Source organism: Puntigrus tetrazona, chromosome 2 (assembly GCF_018831695.1).
Source record: "Puntigrus tetrazona isolate hp1 chromosome 2, ASM1883169v1, whole genome shotgun sequence".
Classification (NCBI taxonomy): domain Eukaryota; kingdom Metazoa; phylum Chordata; class Actinopteri; order Cypriniformes; family Cyprinidae; genus Puntigrus; species Puntigrus tetrazona.
In genome coordinates this window covers 23,533,490-23,548,911 of record NC_056700.1, presented here as the reverse complement: position 1 = coordinate 23,548,911, position 15,422 = coordinate 23,533,490, and the positions used below count along the sequence as shown (strand labels likewise).

General features: G+C 35.3%; 1 protein-coding gene and 1 pseudogene across 1 annotated transcript; one reads left to right on the top strand and one right to left on the bottom strand.

The window, feature by feature from the left end:
• Window positions 1-1,167: 1,167 nt before the first annotated feature.
• On the bottom strand, window positions 1,168-6,587 carry LOC122324710 (annotated as a pseudogene).
• A 1,370-nt stretch (window positions 6,588-7,957) lies between these two features.
• On the top strand, window positions 7,958-14,834 carry ap1s3b (adaptor related protein complex 1 subunit sigma 3b). The gene is made up of 5 exons (XM_043256008.1): window positions 7,958-8,075; window positions 12,297-12,475; window positions 13,665-13,773; window positions 13,889-14,026; window positions 14,683-14,834. The coding sequence occupies exons 1-5, from the start codon at window positions 8,073-8,075 to the stop codon at window positions 14,716-14,718; spliced, it is 465 nt and encodes a 154-aa protein (XP_043111943.1). The 5' UTR covers window positions 7,958-8,072; the 3' UTR covers window positions 14,719-14,834.
• The last annotated feature ends 588 nt before the right edge of the window (window positions 14,835-15,422 follow it).

The window sequence follows — 15,422 nt, the reverse complement described above, 5'->3', positions numbered from 1 at the left end:
ATGTTTGTGGAAGTGAAAGATCGTGTGCATAATACACTGAGCGTGATGAATCATTTACCAGCACAGGAAATTAAGGATTTCCATCCGTTTCATCCTGGCACAGAAAGAAATGATGACGCAGGTGGATGTAGTTTATTATCATTTTAAGAGGAAGCGCGCGTTTTATAAGGAGTTTATTAGTTGTGTTAATTTCATTTCCACATAACATAACTGAAGGTTATGTCACATTTTTGCGTCAGCGCACGGGACGTTTTTAGCGTGACAAGCTTAAATCCTGTTTTGTTTTATTATTTATAAGCATTTTGAGAGAGGACGGGAAGTGCAGTGACGCAGGTTGCATACATTATGAACACTATTTATGTTTAAGTTCTATATATATATATATATAAAGTGTACTGTATGATACCTTAGAAACCTGGAGAAAACATGCATCGTATGTGATGTGCAAAGATTGATTAGACGGCGCTGACATCATATGGTGCAATGCACTTATTGTGTTTTTACATTGTACTTACATTTTTTACATCTGTAATACATTTTTGTAATCAATTACACCATTTTTTATTAAACCATCCCTTACACCTACCCATACCATCAAACCAGCCCGTATCCCACCTCAATAGAAGCAGCAGAAATGTTTCAAAAACCAATACTAGTGCTTATAATTGTACTTTTTTAATGCAAGTGCATAGTAGTTAAGCCCACTTAATATAAAGTGTGGCCCATACTTATGTAAGCAATAAAAGTCCTTTTAGTTTTTAAAAACACCCATTTTCAGGTTGTGTATCTTACGTTTGGGCTGAATAGATATAGGAAACTGCACAAAATTGTATCTATATTCTCCCATATCATATATCAAATATGATAGATCAATAAAAGATATATATATATATATATATATATATATATAGGTTAATTGAGTGTAAACCCAAAACAGATCTAAAACAGGTTTATTTTATTTAATCTTTGATCAAATGGATGAAAGGGAGATAGTTTTCACAAATGATTACAAACTCAACAATATGGAGACGGTCTAATCCAGTTAAGGTAGGATTTATTTCATTCTACATTTATTTATATTTTTTGGTTAAACATCCTGTTTCACTCTTTTAAGACCAGCTTTAGCTTCTGTGTGATTATTTAGCAGTTAGAGTTGTAGAGAAAAGCTTCATATATCATTATTTGTTACAGATGGTATGAATGGTGTTTTAGTACTACACACCATCAAACCTCTCAGTTATCTGACATGCTCTATGTGTAATATCTCACTCTGAGGGTTTGACAGCCATCGCCAAAGTCTCCAGCCGGCCCATGAACGCTTTGGCGTCCCGCCGAGAGCTGTGCGTCCAAGCCAGGGGCAGGTGTGTTAAAACCGGCTGTCGATCTGAAATAAACAAACCTGTGAGAGAACACAATCTACACGTGGTGCATCGAATCTCGCCACTTTTTTAACAAACAAGCCCACCTTGGAAGAAAAGGCCGCTGTGCAGCGCAGCGGCGGCGCGTGACGCGGCGAGCCAGACGACCGTATCGGCTCCCTGCTCCGCCGAACGCAGGCGATCACGCATCATCTGATGGAACTGAGGCATCGCCTTGGCAACCGCTGAGCACAAGCAAACCCAGGCATTACCAGTGATGAGTTTAGACGGAGAAGCTTGCGAATAAAGCGTTAGTTAATGGATTTGCTAATGGGTTTCGAAAATTGTTATGCAGCGAGTTCTATTGAGAAAAGAAAAGATTGTCATTTTTATTTTAGCTTTAGTGAAAATGAAATATTTAAGTACTGTGCTGTAATTTAATCATTACATTTAATATAATGATTTGAACAATTTTACATAAAATATAAAATATATATATATATATATATATATATATATATATATATATATATGTATATATACAATCTTGTGTGTATATTTCCATTGTGATTTTCACTTTTTAATTTTATTTCTGTTTTAATATATATTTTTATTTAAAAATGTTTTTAAATGTGAATATATATTTTATGTGTTTATATATATATATATATATATATATATATATATATATATATATATATATATATATAATAATAATAATAATAATAATAACAACAATGAGCAAAAAATCACTTAAACATTATCTAGATAATGTTTTTAGATAAAATAATAAGAATAAATATAACAATACAACTATAATAAAAAAAAAAAAAAATAGATGTGCAAGTAGTATCTAGATGAAACTAAAATAAAGCTGGAAATGCATCTAGAGTTGCTCTTTTACAGCTGGAAGGCTTTAAATCAATACTTTTGGACAAAGAAAATCTACTTAAAGCTTTAAGTAAGCTGGTATAATTATGCCGGCAGTAATTAGCACATTATTTTGACTCAAAAATGAGTAATACCTGGTGTGTCAGCCCACCCAGGGTGCATCATGAGAGAAATGAACTTTGGGATTTGCTTTCGCCCAGACCTCTGTCATCACTACCTGCTGCCTCTGTGACACACACACACACACACACACACACAGAAACAGACTTAATGAGTAAGGTCATCATCATTACTGCATCAGATATTGTTTAATGGAGATGCCACTGCTGGCACTCTGTGTCACCTGTTGCTTGGCAACAGCTGAGAGAAAAGGTAACCCCGCTCATCTCAATTAAATGCAAACTGTTCATGACTTTTAGTCTCTTTTCATGAATGACATTATTTAATCTATAAGCTTTTTCTCGTTATCCTTTAAATTAATTTGACAAGAAAATGTCTGGCAACACTTGACTAAAAAGGCACCGTGGTTCAGTCTCAGATTCCTCTTTGATTATATATAATTGACTGTATACCAGGAAGTATTACCAACGAGAAGTGTAACATACTAGTATTAAATATAGCATCACTACCCTGGTAATGGACCTGGTAATGCCATATTTTGACAACCACTGTACCTTTCTGTAAGGTAAGACTTAAAAATAATTGTAAATTTTGGGTATATTTTAGTCTAAGCTTAGTTCAATTTTTCATTTTTTTTTTTTTTTTTTTACAAATACTTTATAAATCCAATTCTATATGTAAAAGTTTAATATTGGCTTTAAAAGATGTTACAGTTTTGAAAAGGAAAATGCATTGTACAAATTTAATTAAGTTTAAGTTAACTTTAAGTTTCAACTATAAAGACTATATGAATTAAATTAAATTAAATTAAATTAAATTAAATTAAATATTTAAATTTACATTTTAGTTTCACAGATTTAAATAGAAAATGTAAGTGGTGTTTAGTCTGAACATTTAAGAGTAGCTGCTAATTAATAAATGCAAATGAAACATATAAGCAATAAACATAGCACTGATTCACTAATAAAGCAAAATGGTCATTAAAGAGTCAAAATGCGCCAGATCCTCTAAATATTATCACTGAATACCTTGTTTTGTGCATATACCATGGAACCGTCAAGCGGAGCTCTCTCTGTCTGCAGGTCATCCGTGATGAGTTTCTGTACCAGCATCCCTCCAGATGACACCGTGATCTACATTATTATCATCACAACACATTAAAATACAAAATATAGCACAATATGAGAGAGAAACAGGTACCTCTCTGGAAGCGCACACATTCCTGTTATTAAAATATAAATACATCTATCATAGGTCGTGTCAAAAACACAATAACTGTTTATGTCCTCGCGTTTTCACTGTGAAAGACTGCGGTCTGGGGCTGATTGCGTTTAATAAATCAAGACATTGAGATCAATGTTATTTTTCACTCACAACTCGGGGGTCCCTGCTCTTCTCCAGCAGTGGAATCAGACATTTAGTCAGAACATAAACACCTGCAGAGCACAAACGATTTGACTAAATATTGCATTCGACATATTCTACGTTTTAAAAGAGAATACGCATCATGTAAAGAACATTATATTAGAAATTTTTAGAAAACAAAACGGAAAAAGATGTGTTAAATATATCAAAGTGACAGTGAAAACATTTATAATAATAATGATTTACAGTATTTCCAATAAATGCTGTTCACTTCCTATTCGTTAAAGAATTATATAACCACTTCTGAAGGGTGATGTGACACATACACATATTTATTCACAGGAATAAATTACATATTAAAACATATTCAAATAAGTGATCAATTGTGATTAATCGCATACAAAATAGTTTTTTACATAATATATATATATATATATATATATATATATATATATATATATATATATATATATATGTGTGTGTGTGTGTGTGTGTGTGTGTGTGTGTGTGTGTGTGTGTGTGTGTACTGTGTACATTTAAACACACACACAGTATATATTTTGAGAATATTTACATTTATATATTTATATATTATATATTATAAATTTATATATATATATATATATATATATATATATATATATATATATATATATATACAAAATATTTTGTTGGTATTTATATATAAATATATTATTATTATGTTTGTATTTATATACAGTATAATAATATGTAAACAAAACTTTTATTTTTGTATGAGACTAATCGTGACATCGACATCACTAATTTAAATGGAAAATAGTTATCTTAAATTGTAATAATATATCCCAAATTATACAGTTTTTACCACATTTTGATCAAATAAATGCAGCCTTAGAACATAAGAGATTTTTAAAAATGTACTTTTGTGTCTTACCAAGAGTATTGGTCATGAAATTTTTCTCCAGTCCGTCAGAGTTGATTTCCCTCTGGTTCACCATACATCCGGCATTATTGATCTGAGAGGGATTAGTGTGGGAGAGGCGATTAGAGGAGAGGATATATCTTCATCTGTCCTGCCCTGTAAGCTTGGAGCTCAGTGCTGCTATTTTCTTTAATATAGTGAGGTATGATGGGAATCTCCTAAAGGAGCTCTCTGACCTCATACCAAAACATTGAGAGAAGCATGCTCCTTCTTAAAGGCCTCGGCGAACTCCCACACCTTCCTCGTCTCGGAGAGGTCCAGCACGTGGGCGTAAACCTCCTACAGTAGATGCACATCACATAGAGGCGGCAATGTGAGCAGTGGAAGAATACCGATAGTTTCTTTTTGTGTTTTCTTTTCATTAACTGTTAAACACAGGCGCATCATAAGCAATAAATGAGACTCTCACAGTATTTCCACTCGCTGAGATGATTTCTTCTCTGGCTCTTTCTGCTCGCTCTTTGTTCCGGCAGACAATATGAGCAGTGCCACCTTAGAAAAGAAAGATGAACAAAATAATATTTAATCGTGAGATTTGTTGGGGAAAGCAATGATTTTATAGTTTTTATCTGTGCAATCAGACATTTTACATTATAATGTGTATCACCACTCACATTTTCTTCAGAAAGTGTGAAAATATAGTTACTATTACAAATGGCTTTTATTTGACTTGCGATTAAATATGCAAAGATGACTTAGCAGTGAGCTCTCTGTACACAAGACTATTCACAAACGGACTAAAATGCTTAAACCCACATTAACTTTGATTTTTTTATCTCACAAAGTCTTATATATAAGTATATTTCCTTTTTTAAAAATAAATACTTTTATTCAGCTGTAACAGTAACAGTTAAGACGTTTAAAATGTTACAAAATATTTCTATTTCAGGCAGAAAATCAGGATTTTAGAATAATACTGACACTGAAGAGTGAAGTAAAGATAGGAATAAAGCATATGTCACAAATCTGGTCCACGAACTTCCGTTCAGTCACCGCCAGATTTAACTTTCTCGCCACGCTGACTCTTGTACCGCGCCACTGTTGTATATCACTCTGGACTTCAATTCCATCATCCTTTGCGCAGATGAAACAGTTCCGCGCTGAGTATTGCTTAGCGTTTAGCGCTCTCTAGTGTTAGCTTCTTTATTTTCTGTTTAGTCTTCAGTATTGATCTGCGTATTGCGCTCCTAGTCTTAGCTGCTTTATGGAGCCAGTTTCTTGTTTTCTTAGTTTTGTGCCTATTCCTGGTTTTCTTAGTTTAGTTATTTTCTTGCCTGTTTTCCCGTTGTTAGACCATTTGCCCGTGTATCTTGAATTAACCCTGTGCCTGCTATTTTGGACTCATTTTGAGGACTATCTCTTTTGTATTTGCTCTTGTGACTGGCCCTCTATAATAACTGTTCGCTGATTTTGACCCTGCCTGTATTTTATTTAAATACACTAAAAACAAACAGTATTAAAATTGAATTACATTTTACTGTATTTTGAATCACATATGCAACCTGGGTGAGCGTGAGATTTTCAAAAACATGAAAAAAATCTTAACAACCCCAATTTTATTTATGTAATATTGATAATGTTATATTGTCGATCTTAAGAAAATGATATTTTCATATCAATAATATAATTATATTGTCATATTTATGGTAGAATAGTAACATAATAATGCAACTAAATTATAAAAATGTGTTTGTGACTGTGAAACAAACCTTTTTTGGCTATGGCCATGGCTGTTGCCTTCCCTATTCCGCTGTTGGCTCCAGTGATCATGAAGGATCGTCCTACCACGGACACATCCAGGTCCTTCGCTACAAAGCTCTTAGAGGCATTCTCAAATCCAGACCTGCTGACAACATTCAACATTTGAATCAAAACAGAAACAAGCGGCATGAAACCTCAAGAGCTGTACTTATTATCCATAGAAGTGTGTTTTTAACACAATCCTTGAATTGTTATGTGAGCCCTAAGACAAGAGCCTGATCAGGGGCCAAAGGAGCTTCTGTGTGGGATGACAGGGCACTTGAGAGAGCGGCAGGGGCCTCAATAGGGCCCATTGTGATGCAATGATGACTGACCTTAAACCGAGGGCTTGGATGAATGCATGTCAGAGGAGATCTACAAAAACAACATTTGTGCAAGAAACCACTACATCTAACAACTTTTGGCTTGCGAGAACACGGTTTAAGACTTTGTTTTTATATCAGCTACTGAGGGCGGAATCATTTTGTAAAGAATTAAACGATCACAACACTGGAAGTCATTTAATTGCGATTAGAAACGGTAAAACACTAATCGTGAAAGAATTTGCAACAAACTTTCTCAGAAAGTTATCAGCAATAAAACAGCCTAATTACTCTCGACAACACACACTGAATTAAGTGAGAAATACAAAAGACTTTTTACCTTGTATACTCCTCATTCCTTCATAAACCATACTATGTTCCTGTAGAGAACACATTTGTTGCACTGTTGTTTCTTCTTAAAAGGACTGCAGTGATATGACAGCTGACAGATGCATGTGACTACTGTAGCTCCAGAGAGCTCCTCTGAGTGTCAGATGATAGGTAATCAATTACACACAAGGCAGGTCATGCAAATAAATGTAGTCACGTGTTTACTTTCAAAACTTTAGGCCCTTATAGCCATTTTGTAGCCATTTATGCACAAAAATATATTACAAATAACCAAAAACCCTCCCAAACCCACTGTAGCTTGCAATTTTAAAAGTATTTTACCTGCACGTTTTCCCCCCAACATATTTAGTAATTATTAATTAACTTGCATTTAAAAAATAAATAAATACATTTTGAAGAATTAAGTGTAAAATGAAGAAGACAATCAAGAGTATTTATAGTCATCATTTTGGACTTTCTCATTTTGAAATTTGATTTTGAAACAATAATTTAAAAAATTAAATAAAAGGACTCAACGCTACTAGTATTTATCAAATAAGTACTTTAACTGTAAACTGTACTTTAATTACTATTATTATTATTATATATTAATGTTATTATATGTTTCTTAATTTTATTTTTAGCTTAGTTGCTTTACAACATAGTCACTCATGTCACATTTATATCCCGAAATGTTAAGGCTGCGTTTGCAAAAGGTGTTTAAAGGTAACGCGCAGGAAACTGCGTGAGGAGGGTGTTGCCCCACCCCTTTTCAAGCCAGGTGCAATGCTTTAACCAATCAGAACTCAGACATTGGGAGGCGAAAACAAAGCCGTCCGCTCTGCCACGCATCTGCGCATGCGCGGCTTTTATCCCCCTCAACAGTTTGGGAAGGGCAGCGATGACTCTGGCCTTGACCAGCCGGGAAGTGAATAGGAATTTTGAGGATTTCAACATTCTTTCCGTATTTCTTACTTCAAGATGGTAAGTTACACGGTTTATACACGCGTTTAGATCACAGGGTAGGATGACAGGTGATTTCCTCCACAGGTTGTGCTCTTGCACCTGCCGGGACACAAATGCGAGTGCACCTGCGGACTTTAAAACTTCCTTCCCTCACGAGCTGCCGGTTTAACATCGACCAAAGAAAACCGCGTCGTTTAGGGCCGGTGTAATTCGCCCAAAGTCGTTTTATTCAAAGCCTTAGCAAATTAATCGGATGTGATTTAAACGCCGAGGGACTTAAAGGTGAAGTCGTCTCATCCGGCTGGATAAACCGGTTGGTTGGTGCGTTTCACTTGATACTGGACTGTCGGATCTTCACGAGTAAATTGTTAGGAAACCTTTTTGTGCGAAGAAAATTAGCTCGCAGTGTCCTGGTTTGGCTTGATTTGGTGGCCAGGTAAACTTCTTTATCTGTTGTTCAAATAGGAGTTGGCCACTGTGTGTTTGACGTTTGACTGCAGCCGAGTTTATAGAAGAGCTATCTGTTCTTCTGGTTAATGTGTGCAAGAATGAAGGAGTAAAGAGTGGGCTACTTTGCAAACCAATCACAGTGTTGTGAAGGAAATAGTGAAATTTGCTATTAATAATATTATTATTTGAGTAATGATATTATAATAATATATATATTATTTATATTTTAATAAATAGTAACATGTGTAAAACCAATATTTTAATGCTCAAATTACATGGAAAAATAAGTTGTAAAAATATTCTTTTTGTTGTACTGTTAAAAATATCACTCAGTAACCTGTTATTAATAACATTAATTGTGCTCTTATGCAATTATAATATATAAAAAATTAAATAATAAAATAAAATAAAAATAATAATTTGGTTAAAAAAAATTATTAACTTTTTAATATTGAGTAATATTCCTGTACAATATTATACTTTAATACAATTTTATTTTATTATTTATTAATAATATTTGTTTTTGTTAATACTAATATTAAGATAAATATACATATTCTAATTAAATATAGAAAATGCATATTAATAAAATACAGTCATAAAAAAAAAAATTCAAAACATGCAGGTCCTCTGACAATGCTTCATCTGATGTTGTGATGCATGCATCTGACTAATTACAACCGATGAAGAAGTGGCCCTTTTAATTTCTTAGAGCTAACGACACACTGCAGAATCTCATTTAAACCGCAGTGAGTGTGTTTGTAAGCATGTTCTCCTGTGTGCTGTAGCCGCTCACAGCTGGGTCGGACACCAACAATTGAAGGAAATGAAATCAGAGCAACGCAGAACTGAAATCCAAACAGGAACAGGCTCAAGAGGTAGCTCAGAGATCCATTTAAACCCCTCCCTGGTGAATCTTTTGTGTGTGTGTGTGTGTGTGTGTGTGTGTGTAAGGAGAGAAAGCGTGGAATGTAGAGATAAAGATGTATGTAACTTAATAGTTGTAGCACACAGTTTCCTTTCTTTTCTTTTCCCGTTGGCGTGAGATGGGCGTTCCACGTTGAAGGAGTACTTCAGAGAGTCGTATTCCTCTGGAGCACAATAGCAGACCCGACACAGTGCGTGCTTCTGTTTCCTTGTTGTTGTTTTTTTCTCGTGTTTTCATCTCTCGTCCCTGATCAGGATTTACTGAGGAAGCAAATAAAATCTTTGCCAGCATGTTTTGGTCAAAACAATGAAAGCTGACGGTTCCTTTTCCTCACCTGGTGTTCTTGCGTCTGTGTGCATATGTGTTTTGTGAGCAAAAGAGATGCTTGCAGCAGATTCATTAATTCTCGCGTTAAACGTAACGGCCGTTTTTTTTTTTAGGAGGACAAAGCCGGTTCTTGATGGGTTTAATTCTGGGAAAAATTACCCATTTCCATGATCATATTTTTGCGTGATGCTAAATTTCCTGAAAATGTATTGTCTTTTAGGCATGAATTAGTTTTTTCATCAGAACAGATTTAGCAGCAGTGAATGGGTGCCGTCTAAATGAGTCAAACATCTGATTAAAACATCACAAGTAATCCACACAACTCCAGTCCATTAGTTAATGTCTTGTAATAAACGTATTCATCAAATTAAACTTCATCTAAAATTCAAGGTCCGTTTACGAATGGGAACAGTCCTAAAAACAATTTGCCAACAGATGTCAATTCACAGTTGAAGGCGTTGTTATGGATTATAGGCTCATATTTTGACCAGAATTGACAATGTGAAGGTAAAATGGATTGTTTCTTGCAAGCAGTTTTTCCTTTATAAGACATTTAATGATGCGCTAGAGTGGTGTGGATTGCTTGTGGATTATTTATCAGGTGTTTGGATCCTTTGACGGCACCCATTCACCGGATGTAATGCTAAACTCTCCAAATCCGTTGTAGTGAAGCAGCGAACAAACTCCTCTACATTGAGGCCCTGAGGGTGAGTAAATGTACATTTTGGGGTAAATTGTTCAGGTTCCTCTGGGAAAATTACCTGCACTCAAAGTGAAATGGAACTTATTGCATATAATCAATAATATTCAGAATGGTGGTATTCATATGACCGCGTTATGCTCTGTTTAATTCAGCAGTTGGTGTTTAGTCAAAATATTGGAAGTAAAAGAATTAATTTGTGTTGAGTTTTTCTTATGAAATGCCCTTTTCAGTAATAAAAGTGAACAGACCAGTTCTATTTTTTTGCGTTTGTTTTTAGTCTTTTAGTTTCAGAGGTGTGACTCTGGTTTCTGTGTAATATTTTCTGTTAGCTGTTGTCGGTGTGGCTTGTGACCTGATAAGTCTTTGGGAAAAGCGGTTTGCGTGACTCACAATGAAAGCGTCGCACCTTCTCTGCAGCCGTGACACACTTCTATGAGAAGACGCAGCTTTTTCAAGCATTACCAGATTTCTGTTCAAATGAAACGAGGGGAGGAAAATCAGGAGTTCTCGAAATTCTGTTCACCGTATTGCATTGAGCTGATAAGTTGCTGTGTGGAAAGGATTCACGCAGGGGTCCATCCTGTGCCTGACAGCAGATCTCTGTCTCGCGGATATTGAATTTTATATTGATTAGGTTTGTGTGATTGGTGAAAAGGTTAGCCATAGTTCTCCGTCTGAAGTGCAGTTTGTCTTTTTTATATTTTTCGCTGTTTCCTAAAAATATTGCCTGTGGGCTTTTTGGAATTGTTATTTACAGACACAATAAGACAAGAGACAGGAAATATGGAGGAAATGGTATCAGAAAACAATGCGGGCCAGATATGAACCGCGTTTCTCGCATGAGCACCACATCTCAGCACATCTAGAGCTCGTGCACCGACCTAGATTTGGTCACATTTCCGTTAAGCATTATTTTGCACGTTTGAGAATAAAGATTTTAAAATAACAATTGGATTTAATACATTTTGTCCTCGACTCTAATGTGAAGCCCCTAGTCCACCCGCTATGTTGCAGAATTTCTATCTACCATCTGCTTCCCTGCAGCATCTGCAGAAAAACCCTGCATAAAAAGTATTTTATATGTAGATGTATGACAGTTTTGCTTTTGAACGCATTGCAACAGTTACAGGTTTCTATGAAAGGATTAGTTCATCCAAAAGTTAAAATTATTCTGGATTTTACTCACTCTTAATGCATTACTGTGACTTTCATCTTAAAGACAAAACCAGTTGGAGATGTGCATCTGTATCAAAAATTGTCCTTGCTCTTCCAAGCTTTATAATTGCAGTAAATGTTTTTGTTTTCAACAGTACAAAAGAAGTCAAATGAAGTACATTTGTCCTTAATAAAATGTGCCTCACGTGGCTCCGTAGGGAGAATAAAGGCCTCATGTAATGAATCGAAGTGTTTTTTTTTTTTTTAAATCCACCTTTACAACCGTATAAAAATCTCTCACTCACTTCAATAAATTGTGCGAGGCATGTTTTATTATGGATTTTAAATAAACTCCAAATGGATTCATCTGAAAGATGAAAGTCAATCGACATGGGTTAATTTTCATTGAAGTATTGGCTTTATATTTGATACAGAACGATACAAATTTTTAAATGAGAAGTAAAGGATTATTTACCATTAATTTAGCAATGGAACTTGAGTGGCTCTGTGCATTTTCTCTTGAGTGCGCTCGAAGGAACAGTCTTGGTAACTCATTACCTTTGGGGTTGGAACCGTCGACCAGTGAACCGACCTGGATCATTAACCACTAGACGACACCCACTCCGAAAGAATCGAACCAACATTAATTCAAACGCATGTTCTCTCTTTCCGACAGATGCACTTCCTGTTGCTGTTCAGTCGTCAGGGAAAGCTACGGCTGCAGAAATGGTTCCTGCCCCTCCCCGAGAGAGAGAGGAAGAAGATTGTGAAGGACATGACCACTATAGTGTTGTCACGAAAACCTCGCACGTGTAACTTCCTGCACTGGAAGGACCTGAAGGTTGTCTATAAGAGGTGAGCGTTCAACCGGGCCAAGGAGAACGTCCAGCAGTATATCTGGGGTTATATTCGGCGTGTGGTCCTCAGTGAGAGCATGCTGGTTTCAAATAAAACGACGGCGTTAGATTCAGCATTAATTAAAAGCCCAGCTGCCAGGCTCTCGTGTTTGGTCATTAGTCATCACAAGGTGCGAGCAGAAGACTCTAAAATCTTGCAAAGCGGACACCTAGTCAGCAGTCAAGATCTTATGTGGGCTAATTAAAATACCACACGCGAAGGTTTCTGCGTCCGTATCGAGTTTGTTGCCCAGTCCTGCGCTTTAGTTTTAAACCGGTTCAGTCCAGTTCTCCTGCCATTACTGATGTCATTAGCTGACGCCATGCCCCATCTGAGTCCTTTTTGTTTTCTGGCGAAGCCTAGTGGCAGCTTTCTACACAATGGCCTCCTATTACCGCTCAGTAGGGTCTGAAAATGGACTCGCATGCTCACAATGGGAAATATTGGTGCTTTATATATATATTTTTGTAATGATTAATCAGTTAGAAGGTGTGTTAGAAACATTTTAATGTCAGTAATTTTAGTTAACATAAAATTTTATTTATAATCCATTTTATTAATGCAACTTTATAAGGTAAAACTAGACATCGCTTTTATTTATTTATTCTGATTTATACTGATTCGATCATTAAAAAGAGAGTGTTGCTGACAGGAAGTTATATTATGAGATAAAGAGCTTTTAATCTATAATGAACCATGTATCGTAGAAAATGCCCCAGAATTTTTTTCTGAATATAAAAACCTTTGCTTTTGTGTGTATGAAAAATATTTTAGAGAAAATGTTTAATTGTGCTTGTAACTTTAATGCTTTGGAGCCTGACTATATTCTTGGGTTTTTATACTGCATCAAATCCTGTCAGACACTGAAACTATTGTTTTTCTGAGAGTGAATTTTCACACTTGTGTTCCCGAGAGCCTGTTACTCACACTCTTCTGGTTCAGATCTGTATTTCGCACCTTTCTTAAACCTGTCTCTCTGTTCTTTCCTGTTGTTTTCTCAGCACGACCTTTATAAATACGGAGATTTGCCATGTCAGCAGTTGCGTTACAGAGACTGTAGATGGCAATTGTGAGGATAGTGACTGCTATTTTCAGTCTTTTTAAGGAATAAAAATAAATATACGTCTGTTTTCCCGCTTGTTTGTAGGTACGCCAGTCTGTATTTCTGCTGTGCATTGGAGAACCAGGATAATGAACTTCTGGCTTTAGAGATACTGCACCGTTACGTGGAGCTACTTGACAAATACTTTGGCAATGTAAATACATTCAGTTTTTTTTTCATTTCTCAGCTCTGGAGAAAACATTGTAAAATATATATATATATACACACACACACATAAAATGTTCTGTTTGTGTAATATTACTTTGCAGGTATGTGAGCTGGACATCATCTTTAACTTTGAGAAGGCTTATTTCATCCTGGATGAGTTTCTGATGGGTGGAGAGGTCCAAGAGACATCCAAACAGTCTATTGCAAAGTCTATAGAGGCCTCAGATATGCTGCAAGAGGTGAGACTCTAAACTTAATTTTCATTTGAGTTAACATGTTTGAAAAATTAAACAGAAAAATGTATTTTAAAAAAGGGCATTGAAATAGAATGATGAAGAAACTATCTTCCATCCTTGTGAACTGTTGTTCAGACATTTTAATAATAATAATAATAATAATAATAATAATAATAATAATTTTGGCAATCAGTGTTTCTAGGCCAGACATTTTAGATTGAAAGAACCTGCATCTGTTTTAATGGTGCTGCCCACCCAGTTAGAGCTCTGCTTTGACCATCACCTCCATAAAACATTATTGATTTGAACAAGAGAGAGAGAAATAAACAGGCCAGTCTGAGAGTGTTTTTTTTTTTTTCTTCTCAGAGCAGCTCTCAGTACCACTAAATGTCAGTTTTCCCAGCATGCCTCAAAACATGAGACCACATTAAAAGAATAAGAACCCCAAAATGAAAATTATGCATATCGAGGACTATAAATGAATCAAAGGGTTGAATAAACGATGACCAAATTTTCATTTTGGAGTGAAATGTTCCTTTAAAACCCATATGGCATCTAATTTTTGTTGTCTAATAAAATTCCATACATCCGAAACTGAAAATGTCATTGAACATTACAGAAAAGGGTAATCTGTTATGTGCCTGTTTTCTTCTCTTCAGACGATGGAAGAATACATGAGCAAACCAGCCTTCTGACAGCAGCTGACGTGATACAATGTGACAAAAAGGAAAGAAACCTGCCTCCGCAGTGTGGATTGTGTCCTTCACACAGGACACAGTTTTTCATTGCAAGAAATGACAGACTTCTTAAATGAGGATGCAGAGTTAGTTTTCTTATTTATTATTATTGTTGTTGTTATTATTTTCTTCTCAATGCTTGTATGAACCTCATCAATACCACCAAATTTTACTAGAACTGATTCAGGGTTCATGTTGTTTTTTTGAATAGGTTTCGTCTTGTCAGCTTTATAAAAATAAATGTATTGCAAAATTTCTGTGATGGCTCCAGCATGCATATACACATGCAACTTATAATTTTCAACTTTTATACCAAAATTTTATATAATCAAATACTTGCAATAATCTTAAACCTTGGCTTATCTGAAGTGCCTTTCCATGTTTTTAAACATGTTGCATGTCTCAGGAGACATTTAGTTCAAGAAAGAAAAAAGACTTTTGAGCACAATTTGTTGGCGTTGTCTTATTAAAATTGCTTTTTTGATATGATTTAGTCTCAGTCAATTGTCTCTAATGAAGTGCTTTCTAAAATCCTTTCAGCGGTTTATTTTTTGTAACCGATTTGTTTTCAATTAATATCTCGCTTAGACTATGCTTGGCGCTCTTTTAGGTCCTGTGCACATTTTGGCTTTTTCATCAAATATAAATATTAAAATGTGATT